This window comes from Ursus maritimus, unplaced genomic scaffold (assembly GCF_017311325.1).
Source record: "Ursus maritimus isolate PB19 unplaced genomic scaffold, ASM1731132v1 scaffold_31, whole genome shotgun sequence".
Lineage (NCBI taxonomy): Eukaryota > Metazoa > Chordata > Mammalia > Carnivora > Ursidae > Ursus > Ursus maritimus.
In genome coordinates this window covers 4,730,731-4,753,290 of record NW_024425675.1, presented here as the reverse complement: position 1 = coordinate 4,753,290, position 22,560 = coordinate 4,730,731, and the positions used below count along the sequence as shown (strand labels likewise).

Sequence of the window (22,560 nt, the reverse complement as noted above, 5' to 3'; positions counted from 1 at the left end):
GAAATATTCTGACTATATCCTTTATTTTGTTTTGCTTCTGTTTAATTTTCCTTGAAACAGCATAGCAATTCTCAAAGTAAAATTGAAATCTTAGTAATGTATATTATCTTTTATTTCTTTCTAATTTATTACCTCATTAACTATTTCTGTCATATATTAAATTACACAGAAAACAAAGTCTACACATGATCGGACAAAGAAAACTATAAAAACTGAGAAGAAAAAAGACAAAGGAAAACCTGAGGATTCAGAAGAGTAAGACATAAAGCTACATGTTAATATTTTTTCCTTGTTAATTTACATTTTCATTTTATACAGTTTGAGGTCATATAAACATAACTTATTAAGAGTTTCTTAAAAATATAACACTACGTAATACATAGTTTTATAAGCAGGCCAGGATATGATGGTGAAAGAGGGCTGACAAGGGAAGAACAAAGAACTAAAGGTAGGTTAGAAGAGGAGAATGAACCACAAGATATTAAGGAATAAGTAAACAGAATTAAATCTGAAAATCATTTTAGGGACAAAAGGATGTACATTTTTCCTTGATGGTTTGGCTAATGATTTGTGATTTGTACCTTAACTCCTTAGTCTGGGCATTATTTATTTTATTTTTTTTACTCAATTTCTTGATTATACATATTTTATAAAATCAATTATCTATTTTTTATGCATATGGATTATTGTAAAGTGGCCTTATTAAGTGAATATTTTCTTTAGTAATATATATTTTTTTGCATTTAGGATTTGCTCTAGTCAAATCCTAATATAAATATATAATTTTAAAAAGAAACTGTGAATTCAATCTTTATAGAGTTTCACAAATTCTGAAAAGAAATTCAGTGGACAAACAGCCTTGACCTTTGTCTCAGAAAAGAAAAGACGACCACTCTTTTTCCTTGTTTTCTTTTGCTTGTTTTGTTTCTTAAATTTGACATATGGTATTTGTCTTTCACTGACTAACTCATTTCTCTTAGCATAATATTCTCTAGCTCCATCCACATCATTGCAAATGGCAAGATTTCATTCTTTTTAATGGCTGAGTGATATTCCAGTGCGTGTTCCTGTGTGTGTCTGTGTGTGTGTCTGTGTAGAATAACATTTCTCAAACTGATTTCTCATTGGTATGATTAAAATATGGAAGTGAGATAAGGGAAGGATTTTTGAAGTACATTGATCATTTTTTGCTCTCTGGTCATCTTAAGTTTTTATTTGAATTCCGTTTATTTGATGTACAGTGCAATGTTAGTTCCAGATGTACAATACATTAAACATTTCTACAACACCCACTGCTCATCACAAGTGCACTTGTATATCTATATACACACATCACATCTTCATCCATTCATCAGTCTATGGATGTTTCCATAATTTGGCCATTGTAGATAATGCTGCTATAGATATTGGGGTGCATGTATCCTATTGAATTAATATTTTTGTATTCTTTGGGTCAATACCTAGTAGTGAAATTGCTGGATTGTGGGATAGTTCTATTTTTAACTTTTTTAAAAAAATAATAACAATTATGTTAGTCACCATACAGTACATCCCTAGCCCTTGATGTAAAGTTCCATGATTCGTTACCTGCATACAACACCCAGTGCACCATGCAACATGTGCCCTCCCTAATAACCATCACCAGCCTCTCCCATTCCCCCACCACCCTCCATTCTGAAGCCCTCAGTTTGTTTCCCAGAGTCCATAGTCTCTCATGGTTCATTCCCCCTTCTGTTTACCCCCCCTTCTTCTTCCCTTTCTTCTACCGATCTTCCTACTTCTTATGTTCCATAAATGAGTGAAACCATGTGATAATTGTCTTTCTCTACTTGACTTATTTCACTTAGCATTATCTCCTCCAGTCCCGTCCATGTTGCAGCAAATGTTGAGAAATCGTTCTTTTCGATGGCTGAGTAATATTCCACTGTATATATGGACCACATCTTCTTCTTTTTTTTTTCTTTCTTTCTTTTTTTTAATGATTTTTTATTATATTATGTTAGTCACCATACAGTACATCCCCGGTTTCCGATGTAAAGCTCGATGATTCATTAGTTGCGTATAACACCCAGTGCACCATGCACTACGTGCCCTCCTTACTACCCATCACCGGTCTATCCCATTCCCCCACCCCCCTCCCCTCTGAGGCCCTCAGTTTGTTTCTCATAGTCCATAGTCTCTCATGTTTCATTCCCCTTTCTGATTACCCCCCTTTCTTTATCCCTTTCTTCCCCTACCGATCTTCCTAGTTCTTATGTTCCATAGATGAGAGAAATCATATGATAGTTGTCTTTCTCTGCTTGACTTATTTCACTTAGCATTATCTCCTCCAGTGCCGTCCATGTTGCAGCAAATGTTGAGAACTCGTTCTTTCTGATAGCTGAGTAATATTCCATTGTATATATGGACCACAACTTCTTAATCCAGTCATCTGTTGAAGGGCATCTTGGTTCCTTCAACGATTTGGCTATTGTGGACAATGCTGCTATGAACATTGGGGTGCATATGGCCCTTCTCTTCACTACGTCTGTATCTTTGGGGTAAATACCCAGTAGTGCAATGGCTGGGTCATAGGGTAGCTCAATTTTTAACTTTTTAAGGGACCTCCACACTGTTTTCCAGAGTGGCTGTACCAACTTGCATTCCCACCAACAATGTAGGAGGGATCCCCTTTCTCCACATCCTCTCCAACAATTGTTGTTTCTTGCCTTGTCTATTTTTGCCATTCTAACTGGTGTAAGGTGGTATCTCAGTGTGGTTTTGATTTGAATTTCCCTGATGGCTAATGATTTTTAACATTTTTTCATGTGTCTGTTAGCCATTTGTATGTCTTCATTGGAAAAGTGTCTGTTCATATCTCCTGCCCATTTTTTGATTTATTTGTTTCTCGCGTATTGAGTTTGAGAAGTTCTTTGTAGATCTTGGATACCAGTCCTTTATCTGTAGTGTCATTTGCAAATATATTCTCCCATTCCGTGGGCTGCCTCTTAGTTTTTTTGACTGTTTCCTTGGCTGTGCAGAAACTTTTAATCTTGATGAAGTCCCATAAATTCATTTTATCTTTTGTTTCTCTTGCCTTTGGGGATGTGTCATGAAAAAGGTTGCTTTGGCCGATGTCGTAGAGGTTGCTGCCTATGTTCTCCTCTAGAATTTTGATGGATTCCTGTCTCACATCGAGGTCTTTCATCCATTTGGAGTTTATTTTTGTGTATGGTGTGAGAGAGTGGTCAAGTTTCATTCTTTTGCATGTAGCTGTCCAATTTTCCCAGCACCATTTATTGAAGAGACTGTCTTTTTCCCACCGGATGTTTTTTCCTGCTTTATCAAATATTAGTTGCCCAAAGAGCCGAGGGTCCATTTCTGGGCTCTCTATTCTGTTCCATTGGTCTATGTGTCTGTTTTTGTGCCAGTACCATGCTGTCTTTGTGATCACAGCTTTGTAGTACAGCTTGAAATCCGGCATTGTGATGCCCCCAGCTTTGTTTTTCCTTTTCAACAGTTCCTTGGAGATTCGGGGCCTTTTCTGTTTCCATACAAATTTAAGGACTATTTGTTTTAATTTAATTCCAAGATAACATATGATTTTGGGTGCTATTGTAAATGGAATGGATTCCCTAATTTCTCTTTCTTCAGTCTCATTGTTCGTGTATAGAAATGCAACTGATTTCTGAGTGTTAATTTTGTATCCCGCCACATTACTGAATTGCTCTATAATTTCTAGTAGTTTGGGAGTGGATTCTTCTGGGTTTTCCATATAGAGTATCATGTCATCTGCAAAGAGACACAGTTTGACTTCTTCTTTGCTGATTTGGATAGCTTTTATCCCCTTTTGTTGTCTGATATCTGTTGCAAGGACTTCTAGTACTATGTTGAATAATATTGGCGAGAGTGGGCATCCTTGTCGTGTTCCTGATCTTAAGGGAAAGGCTTCCAGCTTTTCCCCATTGAGAATGATATTTGCTGTGGGCTTTTCATAGATGGTTTTTGTGAAATTGAGGAATGTACCCTCTATCCCTACACTCTGAAGGGTTTTAATCAGGAAAGGATGCTGTATTTTGTCAAATGATTTTTCTGCATCTGTTGAGAGGATCATGCAGTTCTTGACTCTTTTCTTGTTAATAGAGTCTATCATACTGATAGATTAGCTAATGTTGAACCACCCTTCATCCTAGGAATGAATCCCACTTGGTCATGATGGATAATCCTTTTAATGTACTGTCGGATCCTATTAGCCAGGATCTTGTTGAGAATTTTGGCATCCATATTCATCACGGATATCGGTCTGTAATTCTCCTTTTTGATGGGGTCTTTGCCTGGTTTGGGCATCAAGGTAATACTGGCCACATAAAATGAGTTTGGTAGTTTTCCTTCTGATTCTATTTTTTGAAACAGCTTCAGGAGAATAGGTATTATTTCTTCTTTGAATGTTTGGTAGAATTCCCCGGGGAATCCATCAGGGCCTGGAAGGTTTTTTGGAAGGTTTTTGATCACTGCCTCAGTCTCTTCATATTTAATTGGTCTGTTTAAAAAAATCAATTTCTTCTTGTTTCAGTCTTGGTAGTTTATAGGTTTCCAGTCAGTCATCCATTTCTTCCAGGTTGTTTAATTTATTGGCATAAAGCTGTTGATAAAACTTTCTAATGATCCTATTTCATTGGTGTTGGTTGTGACCTCTCCCTTTTCATTCATAATTTTATTAATTTGGGTCCTTTCTCTATTCTTTTGAATAAGTCTTGCCAGTGGCTTATTGATCTTATTTATTCTTTCAAAGAACCAGATTCTAGTTCTGTTTATCTGCTCTAGTGTGCTCCTGGTTTCTAATTCATTGATCTCTGCTCTAATCGTGATCAACTGATTTCTCTTGCATGGGTTAGGCCTGTTCTTCTGTTCCTGTTCCTTCTTCTTGGGGTGAGAATATAAAAACTGCAGTTTAGATTTTTCTATTCTTTTGAGTGAGGCTTGAATGGCTATATTTCTTCCCCTAGGACCGCCTTTGCAGTGTCCCATAGGTTTTGGACCATTGTGTTTTCATTCTCGTTGGTCTCCATAAATTGTTTAAATTGATTTTTGATTTCCTGGTTTATCAAATCATTCCTGAGCAGGATGGTTCTTAGTTTCCAAGTGTTTGAGTTTCTTCCAAATTTTTCCTTGTGATTGAGTTCCAGTTTCCAAGCACCGTGGTCTGATAATACGCAGGGAATCATCTCAGACTTTTGGTATTCGTTGAGACCTGTTTTGTGACACAGCATATGATCTATTCTGGAGAACGTTCCACGTGCATTCGAAAAGAATGAGTATTCTGTTATTCTGGGGTGTAGTGTTCTATATATATCTATGAGGTCCATCTGGTCTAGTATGGCATTCAACACTCTTGTTTCTTTGTTGATTTTCTGCTTAGGTGATCTGTCTATTGCTGATAATGGAGTGTTGAGGTCCCCTCTATTAATGTATTTTTATCTATACGTCTCTTTATTCTGGTTAAGAGTTGGCTTGTTTATCTTGCTGCTCCCCTGTTGGGGGCGTAGATATTTATAATTGTCATATCCACTTGTTGGATCCATCCTTTAAGAATAATATAGTGTCCTTCTGTATCTCTAACTATGGTCTTAAGTTTAAAATCCAACCTATCTGATATGAGAATTGCTACCCCAGCTTTTTTTTGAGGTCCATTGGCATGAAAAATGGTTTTCCATCCCTTCACTTTCAGTCTGGATGTATCTTTAGGTTCAAAATTAGTCTCTTGTAGACAGCAAATGGATGAGTCATGTCTTTTATCCAATCTATAACCCTGTGGCACTTTATGGGAGCATTTAGGCCATTCACATTGAGAGTGATCATTGAGAGATTTGAATGATATCATGTTGCCTGTAAAGTCTTTGTTTCTATAGATTGTGACTTTCTGTTCTGTATCACTCTTGGGGCCTTTTTACTTTTATAGAACCCCCCTTAATATCTCCTGTAGGGCTGGTTTCGTGGTTATGAAATTGTTCAGTGTGTGGCGATCTGGAAGGTCCTTATCTCTCCATCAATTCTGAATGACAGCCTTGCTGGATAAAGGATCCTTGGCTGCCTGTTTTTCTCTGAAAGAGCTTTAAAATTGCCCTCCCCCAACCCTTTCTCTCATTGCAGGTCTGTGTAGACAGGTCTGACATAATCCTAATATTTTTGCCTTTGTACGTGAGAAATTTCTTTGCCCTGGTCGCTTTCATTTTTTTTTTTTAAAGATTTTATTTATTTATTTGACAGAGATAGAGACAGCCAGCGAGAGAGGGAACACAAGCAGGAGGAGTGGGAGAGGAAGAAGCAGGCTCATAGCAGAGGAGCCTGATGTGGGGCTCGATCCCATAACACGGGAATCACGCCCTGAGCCGAAGGCAGACGCTTAACCGCTGTGCCACCCAGGCGCCCCGCCCTGGTCGCTTTCAATACTGTATCCTTGGATCTAATATTTGTGAATTGCACTATGGCGTGACGTGGCGTAGGTTTGTCATGGTTGAATTTGGGAGGGGTCCTCTCTGCCTCTTGGACATGAATGCTTGTTTCCTTTGCTAGATTAGGGAAGTTTTCAGCTACAATTTGTTCAAATATCTCTTCTAGACCTCTCTCTTTCTACACCCCCTTGGGGATGCCGATGATTTTGACATTGGAACATTTCATTGAGTCAGTAATCTCCTGTAACCTATATTCTTGAGATTGTCTATTTTTGAGCCAAGTTTCTGTTTTAGCTTTCTCTTCTACCATCCCATCCTCCAATTCACTAATTTGTTCTTCTGCCTCATTTATCCTGGCCGTCAGAGGATCTAGTTTTGACTGCATTTGATTCATAGCATTTTTAATTTCTGCCAAATTCCCTCTCATTTCCGCCCTTAGAGATTCTATATTCTCGTTAATATTTTCATTAATTTTTTTTCAAGTCTACACATCATCTTGACCATTGTTACTCTGAACTCCATTTCTAATTATTTGGTTATATCCATATCCATCAGTTCTGTGGCAGAGGCCACAGACTCATTATCTTTTCTTTGCTGGGGGGGATTTCTCCTTCTCGTCATTCTGATGAGGAGAGGTTGCAGGGTTGCCCAGAGCCCATATTATTGACCAGGACCCAGGTAGTGTGCTCTTGTTTTATAGAGACCTTAGGGATTTGGGCTTCTTGATTTTTCAGCCTGCCTTCTGGGGGAGGGGCCTGCTGCGCTGATATTCAGGCAACCTTGTTTGGGTAGAGTTTCCCCGTCCCCTGCGAGGGGCGATGGGGATTGGCACAATGTGAGCTGGTATTTCTGGGTTTTTGTTCTCTGGTGGCTTTCCCTGGTGGTTTTCTGTAGCTCTTCTGAGAGTCAGAGCAGCAGTGGCCGAATCTCAGCCTCTGTCTCAGAACAGAGAGATCGCAGTCTGCTCTCCACTGAGCTCGTCTGGCCTCTTTAACTCTGTTTCTGTTGGTGCTGTTCAACCCTGTAGCGTCCCGGGTTGTGCACCCCACACCCGGCATCCCAGCCCTCACTTCCAGGGCCAGCACGTCTCTGTCCTTTGTGTTTCTAACACCGCCAGCTGCCCCCGTGCATGTTCCCAAGCCCCATTTCAGTTTGGTTCCCACGCACTCCGGATCTCCAGTTTTCAGACTGGTCACGCGCACGCTTCCCAGCTCCCGGTCTCAGTCTGCTCTCTTGTGGGTGCTGATCCACGAGTCAGCCCGCTCCCCAGTGCATGTGGCTGCCTCTTCCCGGCGCCTAAGCACGAAGGCTTCCTCCCCCTTCTGTTTATCTTCCGACATCTGTGCACGGATTCACGGCTCCCCGCTTGGTACCTCAATACTCAGCGCTGGAGATGTTCATTTTTAGAGATCCAGATGTATCTTCCTGCATCTCAGCCTGATTCCGTGGGTTTTCAGGATAGTCTGGTACCTATCCACCTTGATTCGGGACCAGCTGGAAAAGGGGACCCCTGCTTCTCTGCCATCTTAACTCCTCTACTTTTATCTTTTTGAGGAATCTCCATATTGTTTTCCAGAGTGCCTGCACCAGTTTGCATTCCCACCAATAGTGTAAGAGTGTTCCCCTTTCTCCATATCCTTCCAACACCTACTGTTTATTGTGTTGTTGGCAAACCAAGAAATAGACTCTTAACTATAGAAAACAAACTGATGGTTACCAGAGGGGTAGTGGGTAAGGGGATGGGTTAAATAGGTGATGGGGATTAAGCGGGGGCACTATCATGAGCACTCGGTATTGTATGGAAATGTTGAATCATTGCATTATACACCTGAAACTAATATTACACTGTGTATTAACTAACTGGAATTTAAATGAAAACTTAAGAAAAGATGACCATAGAGGAAAAAAAATGATCAATGTACTTTGAAAATCCTTGCCTTATCTCACTTCCATATTTTAATCCTACCAATGAGAAATTAGCTTGAGAAATGTTATTCAGTAATTTATCACTTATATGGATTTATGATTCTTAAAAATATTAATTTCTTTTGAGAAGTTTTATTTAAAAATTATTTAAGTACTACTCAAGAAAGCAAAGTAGTCATGCAATTTAAAATATCATGATATATTTAAAAATCTTTTTACTAACAGGAAGAAGTCTGTAGCGAAAGAGCTTAAAATAAAAGGAGATTTGCTTCAAGTCCAGGTAAGACATGTACTCTCTCTATGAATCTAAATTTAATTAGTATATGCTCTGATAATTATATGTGTAGACAACATTAGTATGCATGTGACATAGGGATGTGTGTGTGTATGTGTGTATATTTGTATGTGTGTATTAAAGTTCTTTCTAAGATATTTCTTCCTTGTTTGTTGACTTTTCTCAGTAAGTTTCAGAAAATTAAATGTTAAATCCAAGCATGTTTATTGTCAAAGTTATGAAAATTACCGTGGTTAACTCAATTACAGGTAATATCATGGAGGAAATAAGATCACGCTGTGAGTCATAACAGGGTCTTACTAAGTTCTGTGACATTGGGCAATTCCCTTTAACCTACTTGAGCTTTATATTTTTGGTCACTAAAATGGGTAAAACAATATCTTCTCTACCTCAAAAAGGTATAAGAGGTGTAAAAACCAAATAAGAAAAAGCCCTTCAGTAATTATGAACTATAGAGCCCACTCTTTTTAATGTGATCCAATGAAAGGTAAGTAACTTTTTATTTCATCTGAACTTTGGAATACTTTTTTGTGTGTTTGTGCAAATTAACTTTTTAAAATAACTGCCAGAGCATCATACCACTCATTTCAGTGAGTGGCTGGAGTTAAGTGTCCCATAAGCATGCAACTGAATGCTTTAAGAATCAGGTAACATAAATTTGGGAAGAAAATGAGAGTACCATTCAAGATATTGAATATAAAATATTTGGCTTTATGGTATTAATTTTCTATTTCTGTGTAACAAGTTACCATAAATTTTTCAGTTATTAAAACAACTTATACCGTCTCACAGTTTGAGTGGATCAGGAGGCTGAGCAGGCTTAGCTATGTCTTAGCTTTGTCCCATGCTCACTAAAGGCAATTAAGGTGTTAGGTAGGTAGGCTCTATTCCATTCTATTAGTTAGGGTACTCTTCTAAACTCAAGTGGATGTGACAAACTTCAATTCCTTCCTAAGACTGAGGCACTTGGCCATGGGACCTTTTCCATAGGCAGTTTACATTACAGCAGCTTGCTTCTATCTCAAGGCCAGCCAAAGGTTTCTCTTTTTTGCTAAGACAGAGTCTTAAATATTGTAACATGATCATGAGAATGATATCTTGTCACTTGAGCTATATACTGCACTCTAATAAAGTAAGTGGACTCTCACCACTTTGCTATCTTCTACTGGCTAGAAGCAAATCATAGGTCCCACCCATAGTCAAAGGGAGTGGATTATTCAGAGCATAACCACAGGGCTGGAGATCATGCTGGCCATATTAGAATTCTGCCTACCACACTTACCGTTTTATTTTATATAGAACAGTATTTTGTATATTAAACAAATTATTGTAATCCCATTATATAATTAATATTAGAAGTTAGTGTTTTAGTTCATTTGGACTGTGTTTTAGTCCATTCAGACTGCTTTAACAAAATATCAGGGTCTGGGTAGCTTATAAACAATAGAAATTTAGGGTGCCTGGGTGGCTCAGTTGGTTGAACATCTGACTCTTGATTTCAGTTCAGGTCATGATCTCAGGGTTGTGGGATGGAGCCCCATGCGGGGCTCCATGCTCAGCATGGAGTGTACTTGAAATTTTCTCTCTCCCTCTGCCCTTCCCTTCACTCATAGGTACTCTCTCCAAATAAATTAATAAATAAAATATTTCAAAAAAATAAAAATCAAATGAAATTTTTAAAAAAACCAGAAATTTATTTCACACAGTTCTGGGGTCTGGAAGTTCAGATCAGGGTGTCAATATGGTGGGGTGAGGGTCCTCTTCTGGATTGCAGACTTCTTGTTCTTTCTCACATGGCATAAAAGTCAAGGGCATTCTCTCAGGCCTCTTTTATAAGGACATTAATCTCATTCACAAGGGCTCTTCCCTCATGACCTAATCACTTCTCAAAAGCCCCATGTACTAATACCAACACATTGGGCATTAGGATTTCAACGTATGAATTTGTGGGGGAGGGGAAGAGAGAAATAAAAATTCAGACCACAAGAGGATTTAATGACAAAGAATGGGTGACTTAAATAACAAACATTTATTTCTCACAGTTCTGGAGGCTGGGAAGTCTAAGATCAAGGCACCAGCAGATCTGGTGTCTGGTGAGAGCCAAATTCCTGGTTCATAGGCTGCCATCTTCTTTCTGTGTTTTCACATGACAGAAAGGGTAGGGGAGATCTCTGGAGCCTCTTTTATAAAGGCATTAAACCATTCATGAGGGTACTATCTTCATGACCTAATCACCTCCCAAAGTCCCCACTTCCAAATACCAACATGTGGGGATTAGGTTACAACATATGAATATTGGGGGGACATAAACATTCAGTTTGTGGCAGCTAATGTTATTTAAAATTTATTTTTTTCTCTGAATTTAAAGTAAAAAATTTCTGTATAATTTTTTTCTGGAGAAGATCTATGGATTTAATGAGAATTTTAAAGGAATTTATTTTCCTCTTCCAAAACTCTGTTCTGAACTATCACTGATCTAGGCTATTTTGTAGAGATCAGTAGAAGCTAAAAAGTGACTTGCTTGGGGTTAGAGAATAAATTGATAGTGAAATCTGAACTGCAAATAAGGCTCTCTGAACCCTACTCAGCATTTGCCGTTCGTGAAAATATATTTGGTTTTGCTTCCTCAGGCAGCATGGATAATACAATCAGTTGGTATATTGTCTATCTGTTCAAGTAATTATAATGTTTTTAAAATGTTTTAATAAGTCCTATAAAACTTTATTTTAGTTTTTAAATGAACTAGTTTTTTGTTGCTATTGGTTGTATACCTTTTAGAGGATCATTATTCCAGTAATTATTGTAACGTTGATTTCAAGGATGTAGATTAAATAATCCATTTGGACCCAAGGCTACTCTTACTTTGTACAGTTGTGCAGGGAGTGGGTTAAGGGAAAAGTGGGTGTTGAAATCTAGCCCATGGTTTGCCAACTGTATACTCTGGCATAGGGCTGCATTTGCCTGAACAAAGGGTCTTATTTTATCAAAGACATCATATGGACTAGCAGAGTTGTACTTAACAAAATCATGCTTGGATAAAATGTTATAAAATGTTTTGTTATTCTATTAACTTGATTTTCAGATTATTAGAAAAATAGAGTGTATTTACCTTGGGCAACTATCTACCGAGTGGGTTGATTGGCAGCTTAGTCATAAGGATGAGGACAAACATATGTTTTATAACCTAAAATTTTAGAATATAGAAATGTTTTACATATTTGAATGTTTTCTGAGTCAAATAACATATACCATATTTTAGTAGGCTTAGCAGTAATTACTAGTATAGTAGTCCTCCCTTATCCATAGGGATACATTCCAAGACCCTTAGGGGATGCCTGAAACTGTGGATAGTTCCAAACCCTGTATATTCTATGCTTTTTCTTATACATACATATGTACCTATGCTAAAATTTATTAGACACAGTAAGAGAGTAACAACAATAATAAAATAGAACAATTATAACAATATACTGCAATAAAAGTTTCATGAATGTGATTTGTCTCAAAATCTTATTGCACGGTACGCCTCTATCTTCTTATGATGACATGAGATGATAAAATGCATATGTGATGAGATAAAGTGAGATGAAATTATGTAGGCATTGTGCCATAGCATTAAGCTACTATTGATCTTCTGACTGTAGTCAACTGCTTTCAGACTGTGGTTGAGCATAGGTAACTGAAACACAAAGTAAAACCTTGGATAAAGGGAGACTACTGTGTTTCATTTTTAGAAGAGGAAACTCAGAGATATTAAATAGACTGGATTTGAAGAGTTATAAGAGGTACTCTGGTTGGACTGGATAGCCCAGGGTTCCTCTCTCTTTTTTGGTGGGGCTAAAATGACTAAGAGTGTAATTTCAAATGTGATCTCCCCATTTATTGTTTCTTTTTGAGGATCATCAACTTTTAAAGTTTATAGAAACTTCACTTAGTTTTTTCTATGCATAGTGCCAAGAGCTCTGTCATTCTGTTAAAACTATTTTCTGTTTAATTTTAAGTATTAAGGATATTGAATCCTTAATGCAAACATAAACAGTAACTATAATTGCATTCTATGGGCATTATTAATTTGCATTTTGAGTAAAAAATGGGGATTTATTGAAGAATATTAAAAATGATCCATTTGGTATTTTTTTATTAATATTACTCTGCCAGCTTTATGAAAGATGAATTTTGGGGTAGAGATTGGATTTTGTAGTCAGGAAGAACAATTAGAGGGCTTTTGGAATAATTTAACTCAGTGATAAAGTAGTTAATTACGTTATATGAATTTATTAAGATGGAATTGAAAGTGGTACTTCTTGTAATCTAAATTTTAATGTTGTCAAATGGGAAGATTTAATTTTATAAAAATATTGATTCTTTCAAATTAATATAACAAATGTAATGCATTTCTAGTCAGAATTTAAAAAGGACTTTTTTTTTAAATAAGGGAGACATAATTTGAAGATTATATAAAACTTAACTGTGAAATCATTTAGGAGACTTTTTAAAAAAAATGATAGCTCTTTGACCACTTGTCCTGTTCTTTTTGAGATTATTGGTGCATCTATTTTGGTAGTTTATATTTTAATATAGATTCGTCCATTTTTAATGGTTTTTTTCAAATTCATTGGTTAGAAGTTTACTTTATGCTATCTTAGGATTTCTTTTATTGTTTTCTTTTTTCTGTATCTTTTTCCATTTATTTTTCATTTATAAAAGTATTTGTTTTTTGTTTCTTTTCCTTTCAGTCAGGTTTGTCAGGGATTGTATATTACTGGTGCTTTCAACTAACCGGTTTTATGTTTCATATAACTGTTCTGTTTAATTTCTTGTTGCTGTTACCGTTTTCTATTTAATTACTTTAATCTTCATCTTTATTATTTCTTCTCCCCCTTTTTCTTCATTTTTAATTCCTCACATGTCTGGTGGTTGGTGGAACGGCTAAGGACTGAATTTTTCTCATGTCATTACTCAACATTTAGTAGTCAAGCCCAAGCATACTTCCATGGCAGCTGGAATCTAATAGGTCAAAAGTAGAAGCTGCAAGACCTCTTATGATCTGAGCTCAGAAGCCTGAGAACATAATTTCCATTACATTTTATTGGTTAGGGGCCAACCCAGACTCACAGGGAGGGAAAATAGTCTCAATGAGAGGAGTAGAATATATATATATATTCTACATATATATGTGGGGCAAATTATAAATGGTCATTTTTGGAAATAGTCTGTGATAATCTTTTCTCTGGCCACATGTTAATTTTCTTCCACAGGCAAAACGTGCTCACCCCTTCCTTCTAAAATCTCATTACATTCTAGTTTTATCTTAAAGTCTAGGATCTCAACATCTGTACCAGGTCTAGATATGGTACCAGGACTAGTTATGGGTTCTTGGCACAGCTCTTCTTGATCAGGAGATCTGTTATCTAAATAAGGAAGTTATTCCTACCCCACCCCTCCCAACACATACTTAACACATACTATTGAGACAAGGATAGGATAATTGCAACAGACACTATTATACAAATAGGGGGAAAAGAGAAAGCAATCCTGAAATCCAACCAGACATATGTCACCAGTTCTCCTGACTTTCAGGGTGGCGTTTGTACTTTGATTGAGGTCTAGTTTTGCTGCCAGGGAATGATTTCCTAATCCAAAATAAAGTAGCCCTTATTTTGCAGTGTGGTACATAGATTCTCCTCTCTGAGTCATCATTCCTTTACCATAAGAAATTGCCAATGTTTGCAGCTGAATAGCTCACTCAGCCTGCTTCCTGTTCATGTATTATTGGGGACCTACAGATCTCTCTTCATTTTGAAATGTCTCTGTATTTTTTAGTCTAATATGATGGTGTTTCTCTTAAAAATTTGTTTTCTATGTATGTTACTGTTCACTCTTTTACCCCAAAATTCTTTCTGAGAGAGACTTCTTTTTACTTAAAGTATGTCAGGCTTCTACAGGACAATACTTTCAAGATTATTCAAGTTCTTTTGTCTTATTGGAGGATCCACAATGAATATTTAAGTGTTTCTGAGGTCTTAACAGGGAGTCTTGTAGTTACGCCCTTGATTTGACTTTGACTCTGATGCTACATTTTACTGTCAGGATTATGACTTTGATCTTTACCCTAAAGTAATTTCTTACTTTGAGAATTTCTTTTGTGGGCTGGAGATATTGTCCTAGAGTCCCTCTAAATCTTCTAATTTCTGCTTTAAAATTGAACAGTTCTTTCTTTAGTTTATTTCTCTTGCAATAACTTTATTGCATTTCAGTAGTATAAGCCAAATAGTATTTTTAGCATTCTGGCTGGAGATTTCCTTAGCCAGATCCACAAGCTTATTAGGTATGTTTTTACTCCTTCAAGTTACTCTAGGCCTGAGTTTTGTTAATTGTTCTATAACTACATAACAGAGTTCCTACCCTGTTTTTCAGCTTCCAATATCAGTTTTCCACACTGGCAAAAGCAAAACCTGTAAAGCTTGTTAGAGACTGTTGTATTGAAAGTCTTTGTAGTTTTTCTACCACATTCTTTAAGGAAGTCATCAGGTTAGCCAAAATTCATGAGGAAGAGTGGCATAGAGTAGGAGAAATTGTGGAAATAATCCAACACACTATTCAATTTTTGTAAGTGTTCTAATGACGTAAAAATACACATTTTCTATTGCTAAGTATAACAGTTAAGTTTTCCTAAATAACAGAGTATTCCAAAACTTGGTGATTTGAAACAACAGATATTCGTTATTTCTCTTAGTGACTGGTTAAGTGTTCTCCCTGGGAAGGCTTGGCTTGGGTTGGATGATCTTAGATAGCTTTATTCAAATATATGAAGTCCCAGCTGGGACATCTATGACAGATGGGATCTCTTTCTAGTCTTTTATCTTCTAGGAGGCTAGCCCAGGGTAGTTTACAGAAGGGTTCCCAGCAGCAAGAGCAAAACAAAGTTGGAAGACGTCTTGAGGCCTAATAAGCTCAGACCTCAGATACTGCCATTTTCATTGTATCCTATTGGCCAAAGCAAGTCACAGGGCAGTCCAGTTTTAAGGAGTTGAAGAGATGGACTCCATATTTGAGGGGAGCTACTACAAAGAATTTATGGCATTTTAGTCTACCATAAGTGAAGTGTATATTTTCTTTCCCTTTCTTTCTTTCCCTTCCCTTTCTCTTTTTATATAAAATTCAATTGAATCTAGATTTGGCTTATTTAACTCTATATTTTTATTAGTAAATAGGCTAGGCTGCTCTATAGAGGGACCCCGTACAATTCAATAGCTTAAACGTGACAGAGTATTATTTTTCTCTCATGGAAAATTTGGGTAGATATTTTCAGGTAGGTATAGTAGTTTGATGTTATTTGGGACCCGGTCTTCTTATTTCTTACCTTTATTTCTCATTGAAGTATAGAAATTTTACCAGATCGTAATTTTTTAATTTAATTAACTAAGTTTTATTTTCCTACTTATTTTAGTAATATTTATCTTTCTTTTTTCTTTTACCCTTATGAAACTAATATTTGAATATTATGATTCCTAGATATAATTTTTAAGTTTTCTGTATTTTTGGTCTTAGCTTCTGTTTGTGTGTTTGTTCTGTACCATGAAATATTTATTTCATTTACTTGACAGTGGTTCTAAACCTATTCTCAAAAGTAGCCTTTCTCCTTTCCACTTCCTCTTGACTTCTTTAAATTGTTTTTTAATTTTAATTCTAATATAGTTATTATGGAGTCTCATATTAGTTTCAGGTGTACAGTATAGTGATTCAACAATTCTGTATATTACTCAGTGCTCATCATAATAAGTGTACTCTTTAAAACCCCATCACCTATTTCACCCATCCCCTCACCCACCTCCCCTCCGGTAACCATCTGTTGGCTCTTTTTAGTTAACAGTCTGTTTCTTGGTTTGCCTCTTTCTCTCTTTCTTTTCACCTTTGTTTACTTGTTTTGTTTCTTAAATTCTACATATGAGTGAAATCATATGTTATTTGTCATTCTCTGACTGACCTATGCATAGCATTATACTCTCTAGCTCCATCCATGTTGTTGGAAATGGAAAGATTCTGTTCTTTCTTATGAACATTGCATGTAACAATCTGTATGGAGTTGATGGTCATACACACACACACACACACACACACACACACATGCATGCATATATATATATACACACATACACACCACATCTTCTATACTCATTCACCTATTCATGAACACTTGAATTGCTTCAGTAATTAGGCTATTGTAAATAATGCTGAAATAAACTTAGAGGTGCATGTATGCCTTTGAATTAGTGTTTTTGTATTTTTTTTTGGTGAATACCTAGTGGTGGTATTATTGGATCCTAGGGTAGTTCTGTTTTTAACTTTTTGAGGAAGCTCCATACTGTTTTCCACAGTGGCTGCTGCAGTTTGCATTCCCACAAACACTACACCACGGTTCCTTTTCCTCCCCATCCTCACCAACGCCTGTTGTTTCTTGTGTTTTTTATTTTAGTCATTCTGACAGGTATGACGGTAATATCTCAGTGTAGTTTTGATTTGCATTGTCCTAATGATGAGTGATGTTGAGCATCTTTTCATTTTTCAGTTGGCCATCTTGATGTCTTCTTTGAAGAAATATCTGTTCATATCTTCTGCCCATTTTTTAATTGGATTATTTGTTTTTTAGGTGTTGAGTTGTATCACGTCTCTATAAATTTTGGATATTAACCCTTTGATATATGTCATTCGCAAATATCTCCCATACCATAGGTTGCCTTTTAGTATTTTTGATTATTTCCTTCACTGTACAGAAACTTTTTATTGTGATGTAGACCTGACAGTTTATTTTTGTTTTTATTTCCCTTGCCTCAGGAGACCTATCTAGAAACATTTTGCTGTGGTCGATGTCAGAGAAATTAAAGCCTGTGTTCTCTTCTACAGTTTTTATGGTCTCAGGTCTCACATTTAGGTCTTTAATCCATTTTGAGTTTATTTTTGTGTATGCTGTGAGAAAGTGGTCCAATTCTATTATTTTGCATGTTGCTGTCCAGTTTTCCCAACATCATTTGTTGGAGAGAATGTCTTTTTCCCATTGCATATTGTTTCCTCCTTTGTTGAAGATTAATTGACCTTATAATCATGGAGCCTATTTCTGTGTTTTATATTCTGTTCCATTGATCTATGTGTCTATTTTTGTTCAGTATCATACTGTTTTGATTACTATGGCTTTGTAATAGAACTTGAAATCTGGAATTGTGATACCTCCAGCTTTGCTTTTCAATTTCAAGATTGCTTTGGCTATTTGAGGTCTTTTGTGGTTCCATGCAAATTTTAGGATTGTTCTAGTTAACATACTATTGGTATTTTGATAGGGATTGCATTAAGTCTGTAGATTGCTTTGGATAGTATAGACTATTTTATTTTATTGTTATTTATCACTATTTTTTAAAGATAAATATTATTTGTCAGAGAGAGAGGGCGCCCAAGCAGGGGGAGTGGCAGGCAGAGGGAGAGGCAGGCTCCTTGATATCATGACCTGAGCTGAAGGCAGATGCTTAACTGACTGAGCCACCCGGGCATCCCAGTATAGACATTTTAACAATATTCATTCTTCTAAGCCATAAGCATGGAATGTCTTTCCATTTCTGTGTGTCATTGTTGATTTCTTTCATCAATGTTTTATACTTTTCAGAGTATAGGTCTTTTACCTCTTTGGTTAAATTTATCCCTGGATATCTTATGGTTTTGGTGTAATTGTAAATGGGATTATTTTCTTAATTTCTCTTTCTACTGCTTCATTATTAGTGTATAGAATTTCAAATGATTTTTGTACATTTATTTTGTATCCTGCAACTTTACTAAATTCAGTGATCAGTTCTAGTAGTTTTTTTGTGGAGTCTTTTGAGTTTTCTATATATGGTATCTTGTCACCTGCAAATAATGAAAATTTATTCTTCTTTACCAGTTTGATGTCTTTTATTTCTTGTTGTCTGATTGCTTTAGCTAGGATTTCTAGTACAATGTTGAATAAAAGTGATGAAAGTGGACATCCTTGTCTTGTTCCTGACCTTAGGGGAAAAGCTCTCAGTTATTCACAACTAAGTATGATGTTGGCTGTGTGTTTTTCATATAAGGTCTTTATTATGTTGAGGTATGTTCTCTTTAAACTACTTTGTTGAGTGTTTTTTATCATGAATGGATGTTATACTTTGTCAAGTGATTTTTCTGCATTTGTTGAAATGATCATACGGTCTTTATCCTTTCTCTTAATGATGTCATGCATCATGAAAATATTGAACCAACCTTGCATTGCAGGAATACACTTGATTGTGATGAATGATGTCTCTAATGTATTGTTGCATTTGGTTTACTAGTATTTTGTTGAGAATTTTTGCATTCGTGTTCATCAGAGATTTTGGGTGATAGTTCTCTTTTTTTGTGTGGTGTCTATCTGGTTTTGGTATCAGGGTAATGCTTGCCTAATAGAATGACTTTGGAAGCATTCCTTTGTCTTCTGTTTTTTGGGATAGCTTGAGAAAAATAGGTATTAATCTTTAAATGGTTGGTAGAATTTGTCTGTGAAGTCCTCTGGTCCTGGACGTTTCTTTGTTGGGATTTTCTAAAATTACTGATTCAATTTCTTTGCTGGTAACCACTCCGTTCAAATTTTCTATTCCTTCCTGCTTCCTTTTTGGTATGTTATATGTTTCTAGGAATTTATCCATTTCTTCCAGTTTGTCCAGTTTGTTGGTATATAATTTTTCATAATATTCTCTTACAATTTTTTGTATTACTGTGGTGTCATTTGTTATTTCTCCTCTTTCATTTGTGATTTTGTTTTATTAGAGTCCTCTTTTTTATGACTCTGTCTAGACGTTTACCAAGTTTGTCCATCTCTTCAAAGAACCAGCTCCTGATTTCATTGATCTGTTCTACTGTTTTTTAAAAAATTCTGTATCATTTATTTCTGCTCTGATTTTTATTATTCCCTTCCTTATGTTGGGTTTGGGTTTTGTTTGTTCTTCTTTTTCTATCTCCTTTAGGTGTAGAGTTAGGTCGCTTATTTGAGATTTTTCTTCCGTCTTGAGGTAGGCCTTATTGCTATAAACTTTCCTGTTTGAACTGCCTTTGCTGCATCCCAAAGATTTTGGACTGTTCTGTTTTCACTTTAATTATCTCCATGTAGTTTTTGATTTCTTCTTTGATTTCTTGGTTGACCCATTCATTGTTTAGTAGCATGTTATTTAGCCTCCATATACTAGTAGTCTCTCCAGATTTTTCTAGTTTCATAGCACTGTGGTCAGTAAAGGGGCAGGGTATTACTTCGATCTTTTTGAGTTCCTTGAAACTTGCCTGTGGCCTAATATTTGGTCTGTTCTGGAGAATGTTTCATATGTACTTGAAAAGAATGTGTATTCTGCTGTTTTAGAATGGAATTTTCTGAATATATCTGTTGTCTATCTGGCCTAGTGTGTCATTCAGAACCACTGTTGCCTTATTGATTTTCTGTTTGGATAATCTGTCCATTGATGTAAGAGGGGTGTTAAAGTCCTCTTCTTACCATGTATTAGTTCCTTTACTTTTTTTTTTTTTAAGATTTTATTTATTTATTTGACACAGAGAGAGAGAGACAGCAAGAGGGGGAACACAAGCAGGGGGAGTGGAAGAGGGAGAAGCAGGCTTCCCGCCAAGCGGGGAGCATGATGTGGGGCTCGATCTCAGGACCCTGGGATCATGACCTGAGCCGAAGGCAGATGCTTAATGACTGAGCCACCCAGGTGCCCCTAGTTCCTTTACTTTTGTTATTAACTGTTTTATGTATTTGGTGATCACATGTTGGGTGCATAAAATTTACAATTGTATCCTCTTGTTAGATTGTCCACTTTCATTATTATATAGTGTCCTTCTTTGTCTCTTGTTACAGTCTTGGTTTTAAAGTCTATTTTGTCTGACTTAAGTATTGCCTCTCTAGCTTTCTTTAGACATCCATTAGTATGATGTTTCTCCATTCCCTCACTTTCAATCTGCAAGTCTCTTCAGGTCTGAAATTAGTTTCTTGTAGGCAGCATATAGATGAGTCTTGTTTTTTTATCCACTCTGTCTCCCCATGTCCTTTGATTGGAGCATTTAATCCATTTATACTCAAAGTAATTATTGATAGATATATATTTATTGGCCATTTTGTTACATGTTTTGGAGTTGTTTCTATTTTTCTCTGATCCCTTTAGTTCTTGCTATCTTTAATCATTTTCTGGCTTTTTTTAGTGCTATACTTGAATTTCTTTCTCTTTATTCTTTGCATATCTATTACTGGATATGGGTTTGGGGTTGCCATTAGGTTTGTATAGAACAGTGCATGTAACAATCTGTATGAAGTTAATGGTCACTTAAATTGGAACCCATTCCTTACTCTCTCACTCTCCCCCATTTTAGCTATGTGGTGTCATAAATCCTTTTATTTTGTGAATCCCTTCACTGATATTTACAGATACACTTATTTTTACTTCTGTTGTGTTTTGTACTTTTCATATTCTTACTTATGGTCTTTCCATTCTAAGAATCCCCTTTAATATTTCTTTTGGGGATGGTTTAGTGGTCATGAACTCCTTTAGTTTTTATTTGTCTGAGCAACTCTTTATCTCTCCTTCTATTCTGAATTATAGCCTTGCTGAATAGAGTATTATTGGCTGCAGATTTCTGCCTTTCAGCACTTTGAATGTATCATGCCTCTCCTTTCTAGCCTGCAAAGTTTCTCTGAAAAAACAGCTGATAGCGTTATAGGGTTTCCCTTGTATGTAACTGTTTTTTCTCTTGCTAAAATTTTTTCTCTTTATCACTACATTTTGACTAACATATGTCTTAGTGTGGACCTCCTTGGGCTGATTTTGTTGGGGGATCTCTGCTTTCTGGATCTGGATATCTGTTTCCTTTCCCAGATTAGGGATGTTTTCAACTATTATTTCTTCAAATAAATTTTCTTCCCCCTTTTGTCTCTCTTTTTTCTGGAATCTCTATACCGTGAATACGATTATGCTTGATGAAGTCACTGAGTTCCTTAAGTCTGTTCTCATTCTGGGGCGCCTGAGTGGCACAGTCGTTAAGCGTCTGCCTTCAGCTCAGGGCGTGATCCTGGCATTCTGGGATCAAGCCCCACATCAGGCTCCTCCGTTGAGAGCCCGCTTCTTCCTCTCCCACTCCCCCTGCTTGTGTTCCCTCTCTCGCTGGCTGTCTCTCTCTGTCAAATTAATAAATAAAGTCTTTAAAAAAAAAAAGTCTGTTCTTATTTTGTATATATTTTTTTCTCTCACTTACTTTGCTTGAATACTTTCCATTATTCTGTCTTCCAGGTTATTAATTTGTTCCTCTCCTTCCTTTAGCCTGCTATTTATTCCATCATGTGTATTTTTAATTTCAATTATCATATTCTTGATCTCTGATTGTTTTCTTTTTAATCTCTTTGTTAAGCTTCTCACTGATGTTTTCTACTCTTTTCTCAAGTCCACCGAATATCATTATAATCATAACTTTAAATTCTTTATCAGGCATAGCACTTACATCTGTTTCACTTAGGTGTCTTGCTATGATTTTGTCTTGTTCTTTAATTTGGGACATATTCCTCTGTTTCCTCATTTTGCCTAACTCTCTGTGTCTGTTTCTGTCTCTTAGGAAAGTCAGTTATGTCTCTTGCCCTTGAAAGTAGTGGGTGGGGCATGCTCTTTTAACAAGGCTGTGTCTGTCTTCTTCCCACAGGGGTGTGTAGCCACTGTTGAGACTGAGCCAGCCACAGCTGCTCAGGTGGTGCTCAGTTTTAACAATATGCTCTGTCCTCTGCAAGAAGTCAGAAGATGCAGTGTTGGCATGGTTTGCACTGGTTTTCTGGGGAGGGGACCTGCAGTTTTGGGACTGAGGCAGCCTCAGCTGGAGGGGGGAAGGGCATGGTGTAGG

At 36.6% G+C, this 22,560-nt stretch overlaps 1 protein-coding gene across 1 annotated transcript in view; it reads left to right on the top strand.

Annotated features, from left to right (window-relative positions):
- The window catches only part of CCDC7 (coiled-coil domain containing 7), a 346,398-nt gene that overhangs the window by 81,744 nt on the left and 242,094 nt on the right, over positions 1-22,560 (top strand). The window contains exons 12-13 of the mRNA XM_040645272.1: positions 170-255; positions 8,583-8,637. Coding sequence (XP_040501206.1) covers positions 170-255; positions 8,583-8,637 — 141 coding nt within the window. The remainder of the gene's footprint in view (positions 1-169; positions 256-8,582; positions 8,638-22,560) is intronic.